The sequence below is a fragment of the Petromyzon marinus genome, chromosome 16, assembly GCF_048934315.1.
Source record: "Petromyzon marinus isolate PM22_M1 ecotype Great Lakes invasive population chromosome 16, UKy_Petmar_22M1.pri1.0, whole genome shotgun sequence".
Classification (NCBI taxonomy): domain Eukaryota; kingdom Metazoa; phylum Chordata; class Hyperoartia; order Petromyzontiformes; family Petromyzontidae; genus Petromyzon; species Petromyzon marinus.
The window spans coordinates 5,994,147-6,013,331 of record NC_133682.1 but is presented as its reverse complement, the minus strand read 5'-3'; the positions used below and the strand labels follow the sequence as shown (position 1 = coordinate 6,013,331).

Genomic DNA, 19,185 nt, shown 5'->3' with positions numbered 1-19,185 from the left:
GCCCCGGAATCACTTCAAGGGGAAATTATATAAAGGACGACGTTTTGGGCAAAATGGGTCATTGGGTCAAGAAGGTTTATTACCCGAAACGTCGCCTATGTGCTATGAGGAAGGAGCATCGCCCGAAACGTCGTGTATTGTATAATTTTCCCTTTTAAGGCCACCGTGTTATTGAGAGTTATACAATCTGATTTATATATCCAGCGTCGTGAGCGCGACTTACAAACAAAAGGGATGACCACGTGGAACACTGCCGATTCGTTTAACACGCAGGCTTTCGCGACCCAATATCATTTTGGACTGCCGATTTTTCGACGTGCAACTGCCGCATTGCGCTCGCCGGCCACTCGACGAGGGGTGACGGAAGTCACTGTCGGAGGAATGTCTCGAGCATCTCGGCAGCCAGCACGCGTCACCCGCACCACGTCGGTTAGTTCACAGTCGCCACTGAAGTGTGTGATGGATGGGTGACGTCCCAGGGCAACGCGGCTCGAGGCGCTTTTTTTGGGGGGGGGGGGGAATCGAACACACGTGGTGTGGATTCACTGTGCAGTTCAATAGCCACTGTGCCACTTGTTATTAATATTGAGTATAATACGCTTGGAGTAGTTCCATGGGAAATTGCAATTCCCCCAAAAATGGAAAGCGCTGGCAGTGACCACTCCATATACTGACATAGAGACGCATAGACTCAATTAGAGGCCCATGGTCTTACAAAAGACCCAATGAGAAACTGGAATGCGCTGGCAAATTCATCATCAGCGTTTTCTCCAGCAGACGGGCGCTGGCAGTCCACGCGGCACCCAAGAAGAACTGGTCTGGTGGAACCCAGCTCTGGATTCTCACCATCCTCCTCATCACCACCACAACAATTATCAATGAAATCCACCTGCATGCGTTATCACCTGACACTCGAAAACCAGAAGCGGAATATGTTGCCTTCTTAATCTGGAGCCACAAATCCGCCAAATGGTAAAACTTTTAATTTACGTTGCCGTATGAGCGAAACCAATCAGCCTGCGGGCTATAATAATGATGGAGACCACATTTTTTCAGAAATAGTTTTTCGATTTTATTCTCTTTGAAACCAAATCTCTCATGTTAGTGCCAAATATCATCTTCCTAGCCATTCCAGAACATCACTACAGAGTATCTCAAACTCCAGCCCTGCCATCCCCCCATATTGCATAATTTGGAATTCACCAATTTACCTCCCTGCAAATAATAATTAGGTAAATGTTGATTTAAAGCTTCCGTGACTGCAGTGATTCATATTCTTGGTTCTTTCGGTAAAGTCACGTTGAAGAGAAACAATAAAATAATAAAATATATTGAAATATAATAATGAGGTAGTTACACGCTGCACGCGCCTCATCATTGCTAAACAATAAGCCCTGCATGACGGATAGAGAAACCTGATTACTTTTGTCCACGCCACATGGGACACGCCGCACACACAACGGCATAGGCAAGACGTCTATACATTTTAATTACCCCCCCCCCCCACCACCTATATGGCAAGTTGGGCTATTGTTTAATCAAGAACGAGGCACGAAGAATAATGGTAAAGACAAATAGAGGGACGTGGTGACGAGAGTTTGATAAGCCCCGAGTGAAAGCGCGGATCGGATTCTTAAAACTCCATTCCATGGAGCCGCGCTCCGTTCCGTATTTCCACGTTCGCCAAAGATTTCCATGCGAGATGTTTAAGTCGACGCACGCCGCGCATGAAATCGTGGGCTGGCACCTGAACTGCCCAGGACTGGAGTCTGGGCGACACCGGCTGAACGGGCGCCGCGGCAGCGAGTTGTTAACTCCCTCGCCTGGTATGCAGGAGGTCGTGCGTTTGATCCTCGATGCTGACGCCTGATGTATAAATTGGCAGTTTGCGGTGTGTTTCTCTCCCCGTGGTCGCGTGGATTTTTTCCGGGTCCTCCGGGTCTTTGTTCCCCCCCCCCCCCCCCAACACATTTACCAACACGCGTTTAGAGTATGTGGCTGCTATACACTTCTACGTAATAAGCCGCCCCTTCGTTGAGCAATAATTTGCGGCCAGGTCACTTCTGAAACATAGCTATATAGCACAGGTGTTCTTAAGTGGTTCCGACCACACCACGCCCTCGTGCTAGCATTCATAGTTGCTCACGAAAAGCAATTAACCAACAGCCCATGTGGCCTACACGTGGGATCGTTTTGTTTACTTTATTTTCAGTATGTAGGTGAGGAGCGGTGGCGGTTTGGTTCGTGCGCAACTCTCCAATAAATCCCCGTGACCTGGGTTCGATTCCCGACCACGGATATCAAAGAGGATCGGACGTTCATATGATCCCGGCCTGGCCACCTGCTTTGTCAACTCAGCCTTAAATGAGTATCCGGCGAGAGGTTTGCAATCGTCATCACTGGAGAAACAAAGGCTGCCGTGCTTTGATCACATCACACCTCTCCTTCAGGGGCGTGCCAACCTTAATAGGTGCTCGCCGACAATTGATCAGGCGAGCCCCACGCGATGAAGCCACGTGTTTTGCGCCCCCATGTACAGTATGCATATCAGTGAGAGTGTGTGTGTGTGTTCCTACGTGGGGAGCGGTACTTTAGTGGCGAGCGCGCTACCCTATAAACCCGTGCCACCCGAGTTCGATTCATGCTCACGGCCAACGCCAGTGACGAATATCTAAACCAACTTTGTGGGCTTCCATTTGGTCGGGTCAAACTGAAATGGATACCTGGTGCGGTGTGTGAAGAACAGCACTGGGGAGAAAAATTGGGCCGGGCGTGGCGTTGGTCACCCACCCCTCTCGTGTGCCGCGCGTGCCTTCATAGTTGCTCTCGAACAGCACTTGCCCGCAATAGTCTGGTAGAGGCTATACGGGGGATCTTTTTCACTACGTTTATGCGCGCGCGCGTGTGTGCACACCTACAACAGCCAGCGCGGGCAGCAGCAGCAGCCGCAGCAGCCGCGGCGCTGTTGGGGCGAGTTTACGCATTCATTATCGCCCCGCTCCGGAGTTCCCCGTGTCTTCCTCCTACACCACCACCACCACCTACTTCTCATCTTCACCACAATCATCATCATCATCATCCTACTCCCCCCCCCGCCTACACCCTACGATATCAAGACGAGGGGAGAGTACGCGCCTGGACAGCCGTAGCAGCAGCAGCAGCATGGCCGGGCAGTTGCAAGGGGTTCAGGTCCCGGACGATTCGGCGTTCATCTCGTTCCGTGCGCAGTGCGACTCGGACTCGGGCTGGTTGCAGTGCTACAGCCGCGGCGGGGTCACGGTGTGGTGCCAGCCCCCGGCAGAGGGCCAGTCCGTGCAGAAACTCAAGGTGCGTTCGGGCAGGCGGGATTTGGCATGGTGTGGGAAGTGTGTGTGTGGAGAGAGAGAGAAAGATTTGGGAGTTGGATTCCCAGTCACGATTAATATCAATGGAAAGTGGTAACAGAACGTGCGTTTGTCTTTGTGTAGAGAGAGAGGGAGTCATTAGTAGTTCGATTCCCGGCCACGGTGTGTGGGCGTGGAGACATGTTCAGTGTCCAGTCACGATGAGCAGCGGTGGCAAGTGGAATCAGAACGTTGGTGTGTGTATGTATTATGTATGTGGGGAGCGGTAGTGTAGTGGTTAGCGCACTGCGCTACGAAACCTGGTGACCCGGGTTCGAGGTCGACTCAACCTCAAATGAGTACCTGCTGCGGTGTGTAAACATCGCCACTGGAGAGACAAAGGCGGCTGGGCGTGTTGTTGGCCACCCACCCCCTTGTGCGCCGTGCTGGCCTTGAAAGGTGCTCGCTAACAGCACTTGCCCCAACAGTCTGTCACAGGCTATACGGGGGATCTTTGTCTTTTATTTATTGTTGTGGGAAGAGGTGGCTCGCAGTGGTTAGCGCACCGCGCTACGAACAGGGCGACCCGAGTTACGATTCCCGCTCACGACCCATTTCAGTGACGATTATCCTGGGGGCCTCCCCTAGAACGACTCGGCCCCAAATGTCTTTGTCGTGTAACGATACTCCGTGGACAGCGGTGTGCGTTTTGTGTGCCTCTTGTGGACATCTCCATGCAGTGGAAACTCTAATTAATAGCTAATAAACAGAAGGTGTTTGATTTTAAGTCGGTAACTCTTTGTTATATGCACGTGCCTGTTTTTTCCACTTGCCTGATAATCCTCCTCGGGGGGGGGGGGGTTATTCCTCGCACCAGAGCCCATGCCAACCACACTGACGTGCTCGGCTCACAATCAATTATCTCCTGGGTCGATAAAATCGGTGTCAACCTTGTGAGAAAAAAGTTGCCGCCTGTTCAGGTTTCTTTCATATGAATAGATAAAGTGTATTGCAGAGTTGTATCTATCCTAGCCCTTGACATAGCAATGTGGAATTTCCGCAACCGTAGGAAACTAACCTACTCTCTTGAAAATACTTTTCATCTCAATGTGCTCCCTTGATTCCATATTCGGATAACTTTTTTAACAGTGATAGATAAGTGGCTGGGAGGGCTTTATGCGAGCGAATTACATATATTATGAACGCATCTAAACAAAAATATAATCTTACACGTGTGATTCGACATGTGTCCTGAGCTCAAGGATGCGTTATATTCGATTAATTATTCGATGAGTCGCCACACCCCTAGTAGTCATCGTTACGATGCACGGGCATATATCCCCGGAGATGTCCACTGCACATTTCGTAATTTGTCTCCACTTTCCTCTCTGTCTTGTGCCAATAGGCACGCGTCGTGGCCACGTCTTTCTGGTACCGATCTCTCACGTCGCTTTATTCTCTGGCAGGGGGGGGGGTCTCCGAGTCGTACACAGCACGCGTGTGTGGCTGCCACAGAGGCCAACCTCCTACAGTGGCGTTGTCGTACAATGCTCAATGAATCGGCTGCGTCATGGCGCTGCGCATTATGCAGGGTGCTTCAAAAAATGTTGAACACTTTTTACATGGGACTGTCGTTGCTAATGGGAAACTAACGGATCATACAATGCAACATGGTAATAAATGTATATTAATAGCTTCAAAAAGTCAAAGAGTCTCCCACTTGTTACGCCTTCATTGTCAACGCGTGGCCTGGAATCTTCTCCAGGTGTGTCTCCAGAGCACCGGAGAAGGCGGCACATTTCTCGTGGCGTTGTTGCAAATTCTCCGGAGTGTTAACATTTTTCCGAGGCACCTTATATTACAGCCAATTCACGCAACGGTGCAAGAACGACCGTCAGGATCCACCGCCACAGATCGATGGATCCACCGGCTCCCCCGGAGGTAGCCAGAGGAGATCCGTCACAACCCTGGCACACTGCCCCGCACTCGCTAAATCGACGTTGCGTTTTACGTTGTATAGGAGCCCCCCCGCCCCCCCCCCTTCAGTCCATCCGTGGGTATTTAGGCTTCACAGGGCAAATCCCACACACAGTACAGGAGATGTACACCAGGGACACACTTCATTGGCTGACAACCAATCCATACAGCGGCGTCTGTCCACATTATCGTGAGCGCGTGCGGATGGAGGTGACTGCTCGTGGCATTGGCGGGCACACTGAGAAATGGAGAGCTTCTCCGCCTCTCCCGGACAGTAGATCGGTGACGATGTAATCGATTCTAATTGATTTGCACGCCGCGGTGGCCGAGTGGCTTAATGGTCAGAGTGCTGAACGCCCCCCCCCCCCAACCCCACCTTGCTTCTCCACTGAGTTATCAATCATAGATTGAAACAAAAATATGTTGAACTGAATTTTTTTGTTAAGTGTGTTGTCTTTTCTTTCCACACCTCCGATTAGCACGGTTGGCGATGTACGGGTTGAATGAAATTCAACATACGTACACCGGGCATTAGTGACTACACATCCACACACAAAAATCGCGTAACTTCTAGCAAGGAGAGTAAAAAAGAACTTTCCCGTAAAACCAAGAGCACTATCGGGATAAAGTTGTGGGTTAAAATGAGTGGAAGAACACGGTTTACGCTTGCGGGTTATGCGTGCGAGTCGAGTAATTTACGGTTTGTGAAACGAAAACACTCGTGGTACATTTAGGTTGACGGAGAGAACACAACCGACGAGTTTGGACAAATTTAGAAATAATAAAAACGAGCCTGAAATTGGATGACGAACGTGCGAGAGAGTTTGCAATCGGCGCGTGTTAACTGCGATGACGTACAATTCGGGCACACGGCCGTGGAACACAGAGAAAGGGAGCGGATTCGAATTTATTGTTAAGTTTTCAAATAAGCGAAGGGAAGACGCGCGCCTGCGATTGTCACCGAGCAACGGCAAGAGGGGAGCGCATGGACACGCAAGTGGGCCTAGGGAAGGCCGATGGCCAAGAATCGTCGCGGACTTGCAGCTAAAGGAGGGAACGCATCCGGTAGGTTCGACCGCCAAAGGGATGGAGCGACGGATGTTGCCTCGTGTTTGCAGGTGCTCTGGTTGGATTATTTACATCACGGGATTGTGATAGGCGGCGCGGTGGTGGCGGCTTGGAGAGGCCATCATCCAGCAGTGGATTGACCAAGGCTGAAGAGGATGGATAATAGAAAGACAAAGACCCCCCCCCCGCCGCCCCCGCCCGTATAGCCGGATCAGACTGTTGGTGCAAGTGCTGTTCGCGAGCACCTATAAAAGCCGGAACGGCACACGAGGGGATGGGTGACCAGCACGGTGCCCAACCGCCTTCGTCTCTTGAGTGGCGATGTTTACACATCACACCAGGTACTCATTTAAGGCTGAGTCGATCTACGGGAGGCACAGGACTAGTTCAGATATTCGTGACCGGTGTTGACTGTTTAGTGGGTATCTAACTCGGGTCACCGTGTTCGCAGCGCGAGATGTTACACAGATATCAATATCCCCCGTATAAGCCATTAACAAAATGTTGGGGCAAGTGTCGTTATTAGCGAGTAGCACCTAATGAAGGCCGGAACGGCACACGAAGGGGTGGGTGGCCACCACCACAAAAGACAAAGATCCCCCGTATAGCCTTAACCGACTGTAGTGACAAGTGCTGTTAGCGAGCACCTATGAAGGACCTGCACGGTACACGAGGGGGTGGGTGGCCAACGCCACGCCCGGCCGCCGTTGTCTCCCCAGTGGCGATGTTTACACACCGCACCAGGTACTCATTTGAGGCCGAATCGACCTTGGGAGGCCCAGAACCGGTTCAAATAATCGTCACGGGGTGTTGGCCGTGAAGGCGGGAATCGAACTCTGGTCACCGGGTTCGTAGCGCAGCGCGCTCACCGCTACACCACCGCAGGCAGAAAGACGCACGCGCGCGCACACTTAATCTACCCATCCAAGGCTTGCGAGGTGGCCGATTGAGTGCCGTGCGCTGAGCGCTCCCTTTGATGAGCGCGTCACTCGCGAGCAAGCGGACGCAGCTGTAACTGATAGGGCTCGGTCTATTAATTTAGCACAACAACACACGGGGAATCGCGTTTCGCTGATGCGTGGTGGGGCGGGCGGGGGAGGCGAACAGCGACCGCGTTTCCACCGAGAGGCTTTGATGAGGGCAGCCAGCCAGCAGGTTGTTAACGCCCTCGCCTGGTATACAGGAGGTCGTGGGTTCCATCCCAACCCTGACGCCTGTTGGATATTTGTAGTTTGCGTGTTCTCTCCCCCTGTGGTCCTCTGGTTATTTTTCCCTCCACATTAAGAATGGTGCGTTTAGAGAGTATTTAGCGGCTGTAAATTACCACGTGATAAACCACTTCGTTGGGCTATCAGTGGACCTTACCTGGCAAAAATAGAAATAATTTTGATAATTTAATAGTTTGCCCGTGACCTGGACGTGGTGTGCGGAGGCCCACATCCAGCGGTGGGTTGACATAAGGGTAGAACATTTTTGTTGTGAATTAAAACCTTATTATTTATAAATAACTGGCAAAGGGGGGGATGCCTTTATGTTATAATACATTATTATATCAGTGCCCAGACTTTAGATGAATATTAATTACAATTGCAGCATCCACTGTTAGCTGAACCTACAATTCCATCGTGATTGCAATTAATTCCGAATGACTCAATTACCGCTGCAATTTACCCAGGTCTGTAAATGTCCCCCAATACGTATGTGCTGACTATGGGGCTTTTGGCTAAATCTCCATCCATACATCTCCAAACTTGAGGTCTCTTATTCATCCCTTCTGTCTTCTTCCCAACATCCTTCCCTCTGGAACATCCTTCAAGTATTATCTAGAGTATACTCTTTGGTTCTATTCGGTAAAGTCACGTAGGTGGCCAAAACATCGTAATCTTTGTTGTTTTATTTTTTACCTACGTGACTTTACCGAATTGAACCAAAGAGTATGGATCCTTGCAGTCACGAAAGCTTCAAATCTATAATATTATCTAGAGTGTTCTAATGAGACTTGTTGTCTTCCTGAACCTGTACGAGGGTTTCCCCATTTCTATTTCTCTCCATCCTTATAGGAGGCATTGAAAATATATAGGGGTTGGACGTAGATATTGCTTCAATTTAGCTGGAACGTTTTGCAGTAATTAAATTGGTATGCCACAACCATCTCACCCTATCTTGTCCTCATGTAGGGTGCAATAATAAAGCATAATTCATCAAATAGGCATACCTTGTACATCTAGAGGTAGTACCTTATGCCGACCGATAAATATATTCCCTACCCCACGTCCGATTATAGCCGCGTTCCAGAATCTATCGAGTGAGGAACTAAGCCCAGATTGGGCATGAATCACGTTGCCTGCACAGCTGTGACGTCTCCATGATAGACGCAAGTAACTGGTGTACTCCTGTATATTCACGTGCGTGTGTGTGGATAAGTTCAGTGGCCTGGCAGAGCCTTTTGTAAGACCCAACTTTCCCCTGTGACACGTGCCCTCTCGGGCAAATGCAAACGGTTGCGTGGATAGAAACAAAAAGACAGCTGCTGTGCGTTTAACATCATGTAGGCTTTCAAGACTAACATTATTCATAAAAAGGTTTTTTTTTAGGTTAGATCGTGTAAAGTATAATTGTGCCATTAACCAACCGCCACCCGCCACAACCAATTAGTAAGGTTTGTCAAGTAAATCAAACGTCCCAATTAGCTACTACTTCAGAACACCGTTGAGAGTTTACTCTCGAACACGCCGGGGAGGTGTGCTCGAAAACAAATATATTACGGCTGCTGCGAGGTTGTTGCTAGTAATCGGATATGTTGCTTGGCTCCTGGAGGGTGCGTAAGAACATTTATACAAGTTAGGGCCAATGTGAATTATGATGGTAATAATGGTTTTTTTGTATTAACCCAGGAAGGCCTCGTCTAGCATTAAGACGTTGTTTTCAGAAGGGTTCTGCTGCAATGTGGGGATCATTGGACAATTCCGTCAATGTGTCTCTGACCCACCTCGCCCCCCCCCACCCCGTGTTGGAAGAAACTGAAGATCACGGAGAAAACCCATCTCGCATATGAATGGATAACACCGCTCCACACAGATGGATTCAGGTATCCATTGCTGTGTCTGCCGTCTCCTGGTGACCTTTTGCAGCCCAAATCGACAACACGTGGTTTTCTCCAAATAACAACCCAGGCTCAACGCTGCTTAGCTTTCAGTTGTCACATAGTACAATGATTCATTTCACTCGCATGCACAGAGCTTCTCTCGTTGCTCCATCTCCATGGTGGACGTACTCTTGGGGCATGTCTCCTCCCTTTAGCTGTTACCTGAATGTTCTCAAATGCACACGTTTAACTCTAGGCATTCGAGTTTACCCGCCACTTACAGAATTACTCAAAAATTTATTTTCCTAACATCCCCACAACAGAACATTTTCTTAACGAAAAAGAAATTGTAGAAACTCCCCAGGTAAAGACTTAAAAGCTACTTCACTAAATATTTCAGTCTGTGAGTCTCTCTGTCACAAGCAGTTGAACGATTTTGTTTAACGTGCAGAATTAAGGGCTCACTGACCAGAAGGAACTCGGGCCCCATGGTATTGATGATGAACTCGCTGTATCTAACCTTATAACTGTTTGAGCTGGGTACAATAAAAACCCGTTACTAAACATTGTAAGCATCGTTTATTAATCCTAGTTAGAATTTTGCTTCGTAATTATTTTCTTTTTTTACTTCTGGGGCTTTAAAAATGTCTACATGTACGCTCTTTCCAATAAATTGAAATCCTGGCGCAGTATCGGGAGGACAAATGTAGTCTTTGCTAAAGCGGTGAAACTACACGGGCATTCTCTGGCACAAAGCCGCCCTGCCTCAGTTCACCCAGCAGTATAAATTAGCACACTGCAGTCAATCGGCAGATCACGTGTGGTATGGTAAAACGCGGGTATTCCTATATCTTCCAAGATGTATGTTGAACTTCTTTAGCGCCATACGTGTCCACTGTGCTAAGGGGAGGTGCGGGGGAAGGACAACAAACTAAACACAAAAATCGGTTCTCGAGAAATTAGTTAACATTTTCAACTTAAAAGTGCATAGCTCCAGTGGCTTCCTAATATCGGAAGGAAGAGCGTTCCAGACGGCCGCAGGAGCGCATCTTGAACACGCGCGATGCGGCGGTCGGCGTGGAAGAGAAGGCCAAAAATACCCTGCAGCGAGAAGTCCCCTCGGAGCGCCTTCCAGTGGAAGCCCTTCCACCAGCAGTGGCGTGAGCAAGCAATTGCAGGGGCTGCGCCTCTTGCCTCTACTCTAACTATTAAAGCAATTCTGGACCGAAGTCATCCGTAGCTAGCGCCGAAGCCGACGAGAGGCCCACCCCGTACGTTTCCAGCTGAACCCCCCCCTCCCAGCCCCCCACACACATCCAGCCAGACTGCGCCATCAATGTTTAAGCAGCCGTCACTCAGTGTTGCTTTTCTTTGGAGGCGATTAATAATGCAAGGCGGTGGTTTGGGGTTTCAGAACACTGCGCTGACAGCGATAGGGATATGGGGCCGGACGAGCCGCGAGTGGCGGGGGGGGGGGGGGGGAGAGGCGCAGTGGGCACAGTGTCGGGCGGACGGACGGGGGAGGATCACGTGGGAGGATCACGTGCCCCGTTATGAATCGAACTTTCGCTCGCCGGCACGAGGGTCCGAGCAGGTTACCTTCGGTGGACGTTTTTTTTTTTTACGTGGGAGGGGGGGGGTGGAGATGAGGGTTCAGGGGTTCGGGGCTCTGGGCATCGGGGAGCCGAGATGCGAGGGCGCGGAAGAAGATCGGCGCGCCCCTCTCGCCACCCGCCACCGTTCAAACGAGCAAGAAAAACCACGCGCACGCATGGATTCTGGTAACGTTTGTCGTCAAACGTACATCGTGAGCGATAATAATAATAACAGTAGCCGCTCGCGCCGGGCGAAGGGAGTTATTCTGGACATCTGTGGAAAAAGAGCTTTATAGCTCATCGGATTCCTCCGGTATAAATGAAGATTCTGATTCTACGACCGAAGGCCGTGATGAGACCAGGGGGCTCACATAGCTGCTCTGCCGTGGAGGTCGTTTGTCAGTCGGCAGGGTTAGGATGCTAAACGAGGTTTCCCCCCCCCCCCCCCCAAATACAGATATTTATTTATGGCTGAGGGAACGTAAGGGAGGCTCAAGACTGGTTCAGACATTCGTCACCGGTGTTGGCCATGATCGGGAATCGAACTCGCGTTGCTGGGCTCGTATCGCAACGCGCTAACGGCTGCACTACCACTAACTCCCCACTGATACAAAACAAGACAAATATCCTCCTAATAGCATTTAACAGACTGTTAGAGTAAGTGCTGTGATGATGTTTACACACCTCACCAGGCACTCATTAGAGGCTGAGTCGATCTAGGGGATGCCCAGGACCGGTTCAGATAATTTTCACGGGGTGTTGGTTGCGAGCGGGAATCGAACTCGGGCTCGCTAACCACTACACCACCGCTGATATACACACCGAAACAAAGACAAAGATCCCCCGTATAACCTTAACAGACTGTTGGGGTAAGTGCTGTTAGCGAGCACCTATGAAGGCCGGCGCGGCACACCAGGGGGTGGGTGACCAACACCACGCCCGGCCGCCTTTGTCTCCCCAGTGGCAATGCTTTTACACCGGACGAGGTACTTATTGTTAGGCTGAGCCGACCTAGGGGAGGCCCGGGTACCGATTCAGATAATTGTCACATGGTGATGGCCGTGATCGGGACTCGAACTCGGATTGCCGGGTTCGTGGCGCAGCTCGCTAACCACTACACTACCGCTGATATACACACACACGCGCACACAGATATACTGTAGAAAAAGACACGTGTACATCTATTGATGATTGCACCCTGTCTATGGCTCCCACGCGTCTGTCTGAATTGTTGGTTTGGGCAGCACCGATGTTTGTTGAAGCCTCTCTAAAATTCTTACTGCCCCAATGATTTATATATCAAATGAGCACGCATTATGAACAGACTATTCTCTTTTTAAGATTTTTTTTCCCCAAACAACCCAAGGGATTCTACACTCCCCCCCCCCCCTAGCCGCCCCCCGGGGTAAATAAATATATCTCACGAAGTAAACATGATAGCATTGCTCTAGACTGTGGGAGGTCTCCTGCTACGAAACGTTTGTCCAACTCCTATTTCATGAACTAATTGAACGAGCCGAGCCGACTAAAAAAGTGCACGCGTCCGTGTGATTAATCGCCACGGCCGTGTACAATGAGGTGGCATTACTCGGTGTGTTCGCGTGGAACGAATCCTACACCGCTCTGCATCTGTTAGTCGGGAGCATTTTCTTGAATTCGTAGTTGAGATGTCCTTTTGACAGAAGCATATTCTCTCTCTCTCTCTCCCCGTCCTCTGCTTCTCCTTCAGTCCTTCTTGCCTGGGATCCACAGAGGTTCGTCTCGAGAGACACTCGCTTGCGACCTCCTGTGTCCTGGGGTGTTTTCATTCTTGACGTTTACGTTTGTTTACTTCCATGATTTTGTTGTTGGCGTTACGCCATAAGACGAAGAGTTCCCCCCGTTTCCAAAACTCGAGCGGCAAGCAACGCACCCACCGCGTGCCGGGCAGGCCGGGGGAAATGACGTCACAGGACTACCTGGGACGTCGACTTTAGTCGGACTCGAGTCCACGCTGGTGGCATAACCACCGCGTGTTCGTCACGTGGCAAACGACGCGCAACGTTAACGTGTCGGAGCTGAAATTTGGTTTAATGAAGTGATGTATGAGTTGTGAAGTTACTAGAAACCAATCTGAGACTGCCAGCTCGCTACTACTTTTTTTTTTATAAAAGCGGTATGGTCCCGTGGATTCTAACACGACCCTCCCTTAACACGTGGTCACCGTTGCTCCTGCGAGATGACGAGATGGACAATCTTGAACATCGCGTTTGTTATTTTATTTTGGGTTTTGTCTGGTTACATTATTCCTCCCACCCCCTCCCCTTTCTCCCATCCCCCCCCCCCCATCTCCCCTTATGTTCACTGCTCTCGATCGTTACGGTAGGGGGCCATCAATAAATGACGTCACGCACCTGGGGGGGGGGGGTCAGACATTTGTGACGATGTGTGACGAGTGAGGGGGGAGGGGGTTTGAGAAATGTGACGTCACTGCGCAACTTTAAATAAATATAGACAATACGTTCTACTTAATTAAATAGACTTTTTAATAAATGTTTTGCCCTACAACATCAGAGTGCAGCGCCACATTAAATACACACTACAATGACAATAGTTTAAAGCGATTTGAAGCATGTTTTATTTTCCAAATGGAAATATAGTTTTGGAAGGGGGGGGGGCGGCAGAGCTTTGTGACGTCATTTGAGGGGGGGTCTGACTTTTTGTGACGCCGTGTAACGAGAGAGGGGGGGGTCAATAATCGTCCAAAATCGCGTGACGTCATTTATGGCCGGCCCTTAGGGCAGCGCGCCCGAACGCCCTAATTCGTCCTCTAATTTCGAGAGTGTGTGTTGATCTTCTTTCGCACGGTACGTAGCCAACCGTGCTAGTGGAAGGTGCGCGGGGAAGGACAAAAAAAAAACCTAAAAACACACAAAATGCAGTTCTAAAGAAATGAGTTTTCAATTTAGACAATTTAAAATTGCAAGGCTCTCTAGCGGCTTCCGAATATTGCAAGGAAGAACGTTCCAGACGGCCGCAGAAGCGCATCTGAAAGCGCGCGATGCGGTCACCGTCTCCGTTCGATGGCTTAGCCACAAAAGCCGCTGCGAGAATGAGCGGAGTTCGCTTGATTCTTGATGCTCTATGACGAGGCTGCATTGCGCCCTAAGCCTGTTTTTTATACGTTACCCATTGTCTTCACCTCCTTTCGGAAATTCCCATTGTATTCGGTGTGTGGTTTTTATTTATTATGACGATAAAAAAAAACATGGCTTACAAAACGAACAACGCGGATTGATCACAAACAAAGGCGGTTGAAACGTGGATTTAAACCTGCTGGGACCTTAATTGGTGCTGGCTCTGTGTCTCTGCCCTCGGAGTCACCCTGCACGTATCCCTGCACTGTGTCTAGCTCCGTATGTCGTGTGGCTTTGGGGGCCTTGTACCGTTTGTCATTTGTCAGAAGATCGCGCGGCAAACAACAGGAAGACAGTATAGTCTGTAGCAGACTGTTGGGGCAAGTGTTGCTAGCGAGCACCTATGAAGGCCGGCACAGCACACGAGGGGGTGTGGCTGGCCAAGACCACGCCCGGCCGCCTTTTCTCCCCAGTGGCGATGTTTATACACTGCACCAGGTACACACTTGAGGCTGAGTCGACCTAGGGGAGGCCCAGGACCGGTTCAGATAATCGTCACTGGGTGTTGGCCGTGAGCGGGAATCGATCCCGGGTGGCCAATTTGTATAGCTCAGCGCGCTAACCGCTACACTACCGCTTCCCACGAAGCACAATTCACACACACAACGAGAGAGCTGTACGACTCAACTGCACACACAAACACAAAACAACCTTACACATTGCTGTGTCTCGCCGCAGATGCTGAGTGGGAAAGATCACGTAGGCTTTCGCGACCAATATTAACCAAAATATATATTTTTTGGTTTGAGTGCGTAAATATAACTGTCGTTAAAACCCGTCATAGAACAATTCTGGCGAATTGCCTGATGAAGCTGGTTGTAATCACCAGCGAAGCGTCGTACTGGAATTATAAATGGTGTGGGTTTACTCTCCCACACACCGGTGTGCTGAAGTAGTAACTACGTGACAAACCTTGCCTAATTGACTGTGTCGGGTGGTGGCTGGTTTAATGACACATTTACGCGATCTAACCCAAACAAACAAAAAAGCCTTGATTATGCTCGGTAGCGTTGTTGCCGGGGCTAAAAACTTTGCGCCGATATTTTCACGAGGGCCTCACGTTACGTGAGTTGACATCGCAGATAATTTGTGTGTCTTTTCATTAAAGGCCCGTTCAATCTCTCGGGCAAGGGAGTTGATGACATCTGGTAACCCTGAGCACTATTCACGCACGTGTATTGCACACCGCACGCACGCCACCACACACACACCCACGCCAGCGCACACACGCACGCTACCACACACACCCACGCCACCACACACACCCACGCCAGCGCACACACGCACTCCACCGCACGTACACCGCGGTTGCCACGAGGCACAATGAGACGACACGAATGAGACGTGGCCAAAATAATTACCCAGAACTGTTCCGGCTCACACCTAGCACTGGTTTGCCGGAATGCAAACAAATATGGCCATGCATAGACGTCCTTCTGTGATAACAGCCAGAGTCTTAAGATCATAAATAGGCGAAGCTACGTGATCCAATTTATTTATTTATTTGTTCGTTCATCGGCGCATTCATTAGTGCACGACGCAGAGATGAGCAAGAATAATGAAGGGTGAAAACGAAGCTCTGGACAAAAAATTAAATGCAAGTCAAAGACAAATGTATGTAAAATCACGCCTGCAATTTGTGATCGTTGTGTTTTTAATAAGTGTGAATTCACGTGCCGGGGCATCAGCATGCGGTAGCGGGGGAGATATCGTCAAGCCCCGACACGTCAAGCGCCAGTGACTCCAGCGAGCGGAGGGGGCAAGGCGTGCAAAATTAATGGCTTTTATATTTAGCCTTTTCACCGTTTCGGATGCGTGCATTATTAAACAGGAAAGAACGGCCACGAACACGGGGATTTTGTGACGGTGCCAGGGTCAACCTGATCGCGATCACTCGCGATTATGAATGCTGTGGTTCTCAGCCCCCCCCCCGACCCCCCCCCCCCCCCCCCCCCGTGTCACGGCTCACAGTGCGCCAGCACCGTCTCAAGTTTCTCGATGTTTTCCAAAAAGGCAAAGGTGCAGGGGCCGCATCACGATCACTTTCTCGAACGCCATGTGCTGGCGTTCTTGCCACAAAGGAGGATCCCCCGCGTATCGCTCTCACTCGCATCACGCAACAACAACAACAACAACTCGGAGATGTGTCCTCCCCGCAGATAAAAGCGCAAATATTTTGTTGCCGAGGAGGCTCCGCCAACAGACAGGTGCCAGAGATCCTGGCCACGCAGACAAAGGTAAAGACGCAGGCCTGCAAGTGCGTTTTCACGCTACAGTACGTGGTGGGGATTTTTACTGGCGAGTAAGGATGTTTGTCCTACTCTTCCACACTGGTCCGATATCTTTGAAGAGGTGAGACTACCTACACTTAACCCTACCCCAGGCGACCTGCATCTTGACTGTGGGTTTACCCAATCACTCCACAGCGGTGGCCAGATGTTAACTACCTCGCCAGGTATACAGGAGGTCATGAGTTTGATCCCGACCCTGTCGCCTGTATATTTGGAGTTTGCGTGTCTCCCTCACCACTTTTACAATGAACACGCGCTTAGAGTATTTGGCTGCTGCTCTCAATTTCCACGTGATCAGCTGCTTAATTGGGCTATAATTTGTGGCCAGGTCGATTCTGAAAAAGAGTGGGTCTGGCCTGGCAAAAAAATAACATGTAGGAAACTTGCACCTTTGTTGCAACTTCCGCGCTGATGGATTGAATCGAACCCGTAGGCCTCCGTGATGTGCCCATGTTATCTATGCGTAACGAGGGCGGTGACGCGGCCTCGTCTTCGAGGTTTCCCGGTTTGGAAGCAAGCAGCCGCCCTGGTTAAGGACTGCGGGGCTAATAATCAGAAGGAAAAAAAATGCGCCTAGTCTGCTTAACAGTACACGTTAAAGATGCCGTGGCACCGTTGGCAATAGTAGGCAAGGCCATCGTGTGCCCGGAGTCATGGTCCATGTGTGCCGAATTTGAGGGGGAAAAAACGACCCCGCAAACGACTCAATGGGAGTATGCATTTAGATCATCACCCAGACCATCCGCCCGTGAAAACTTGGCAGGACCCCCCCCCCCCTCCTGAAAAAGCGTAACAAGTCTCGGCGAGGCTTTCCTCGGTTAACGAGTGTTGTAATAATACAGTAGTCCCCTCGGTTAACAGTTGCACGGGTTAACGGATTTTCGGTTAACGGTTCGCCTCCCATTGGGACCCCAATGGTTTTCAACTTAACGTGAACATTTTGATTAACGGGATGTTCAACGTTATGCACGCGGGTGCCAATTTCGGCCAATCCGAGCGCTGGTAAGTGGGCTAAGCTATGCCGTCGGCCAATCAGAGACGCCCATTTATGAGCGTTTAGACCTTGACTGGCCTTAGATTAATGCTTGTAATGTGTAATTCCTATTCGCGATTCGGTTAACAGTAGTTTTCGTGAAACGGAGTAAAAACGTTCACTACTGTAATACAATCGTATGCAAGTTAAGCCACCGCACACATTTACGAACGAGTTAGGTTCAAGATGTCTGTTAGTCGATTTGTTCGTAAGTCCAACTTTACTCCTGTCGATTCCAAACACGTTGTACGGCATGTACACTAAACACGGAGAATTGCTTTAAAAGTTGTATAATCTCATGTAGATGCCACTGGTTCTCCACATTCTGCGGATGTAGATGCCACCACCGCCATCTATGGCGCGGCAGTTGAACTTACGACTCTCGGTCGGAACAGGCAACCGGACATACGGACAGGTTTGTTCGTATCTCTGAGACTGCAATTGAGAAACACCGCTCGCGACGACGGGAGTCGTGGCGCTGCCAATGAATTCCTCGCGTCCAGCGCGACTTACCAAACGAATCGCCCCCCCCCCTCCCTCCCTCCTCCAGGGCAACGCTCCGCTTCACGCCGCGTGACATTTACGCATTCCGCCGCGGCCATTGAATTATTTATCTCGAGATTTCGTTTTATGTTTTTTTGGCGTCGTGTCTCCGTGCTTTTTTGGTCGCGCCCGACAAGTGAAATGCGCTCTCGCGGTCACCGGACGCATCGTCGCATCGCGTGACCATTGGGGGGAGACTGAGATGGCTTGAGGAGGTCTGATAATGATGCTCATGACGATTACGTTGTAGTCTACTGGTCTGTATCCGGGGGGGGGGGGGGGGGGGGGGGGCTTTTGACCAAATCAGCCGGAATGGGCCAAATCTCGTCAGATCTCGGAAGCTGGGCCGACTTGAGCCTGGACAGTGCTTGGATGGGCGACAGCCATGCACAGACAGGTGGTTGTCATATCACTGGTTAGGTCTAAATGTAGGGCAGCAAAGGGCAGTGCAGCAAGATACATTGCACTGTACTATGCCCCCCCCCATGCCCCCCACCCCCCCGCCCAACAACTTCCACTAACCGGCACTAACAGCACGGTGAAGTATGGTCAAATCAACTCCCATGACCCACGACGCAAGGAAGCCCTGATCCAACGGTGGATTTGACGGAAGCATTCAAGTTGCACACGCGAGCGGCACGACTCGATCCCCGGCCAGTCGGTTACTTGTTCTCCCCTTACTCCACGCGCGCCGCTCGCCGCTCATCGTCCAGACGCTGACGAGCGGCGGCGTCGTAACGACAATGATCATCAGCTCCGCGTAGAGCCCCCGATTCCTTGATTTGGCTCTCGTCGTGGTCGTCAAGGGGGGAGGCCCAAACTCGTAGCTTTGGCCACCAAGGCGGTGTGTGTAGTGGTGGTGGGGGGCACGCAAACTACTGACCAGTCACGGGCCTGACGACGAGTCTCGATCCTGATTCAGCTACCATATTCTTCTAACGGGGGGCAATGTCTGTGAAGGTCGACCACAGCCAACCACAGAGTCGTGTGCGTTAACGCTCCCTTCCGCCACCCCCATCGCGCGGGTCAATTCGACAGCAGTGAGAGGTGGGAAAAAAAAACCCCAGTGTGGCAAGCGCATCCGATCCCACGAT

General features: G+C 50.5%; 1 protein-coding gene across 1 annotated transcript in view; it reads left to right on the top strand.

Moving 5' to 3' along the window:
- Positions 1-2,550: 2,550 nt before the first annotated feature.
- Positions 2,551-19,185, top strand: part of LOC116942933 (START domain-containing protein 10-like) — a 46,768-nt gene continuing 30,133 nt past the window's right edge. Inside the window, exon 1 of the mRNA XM_032955409.2 lies at positions 2,551-3,327. Coding sequence (XP_032811300.1) covers positions 3,163-3,327 — 165 coding nt within the window. The 5' untranslated portion in view covers positions 2,551-3,162. The remainder of the gene's footprint in view (positions 3,328-19,185) is intronic.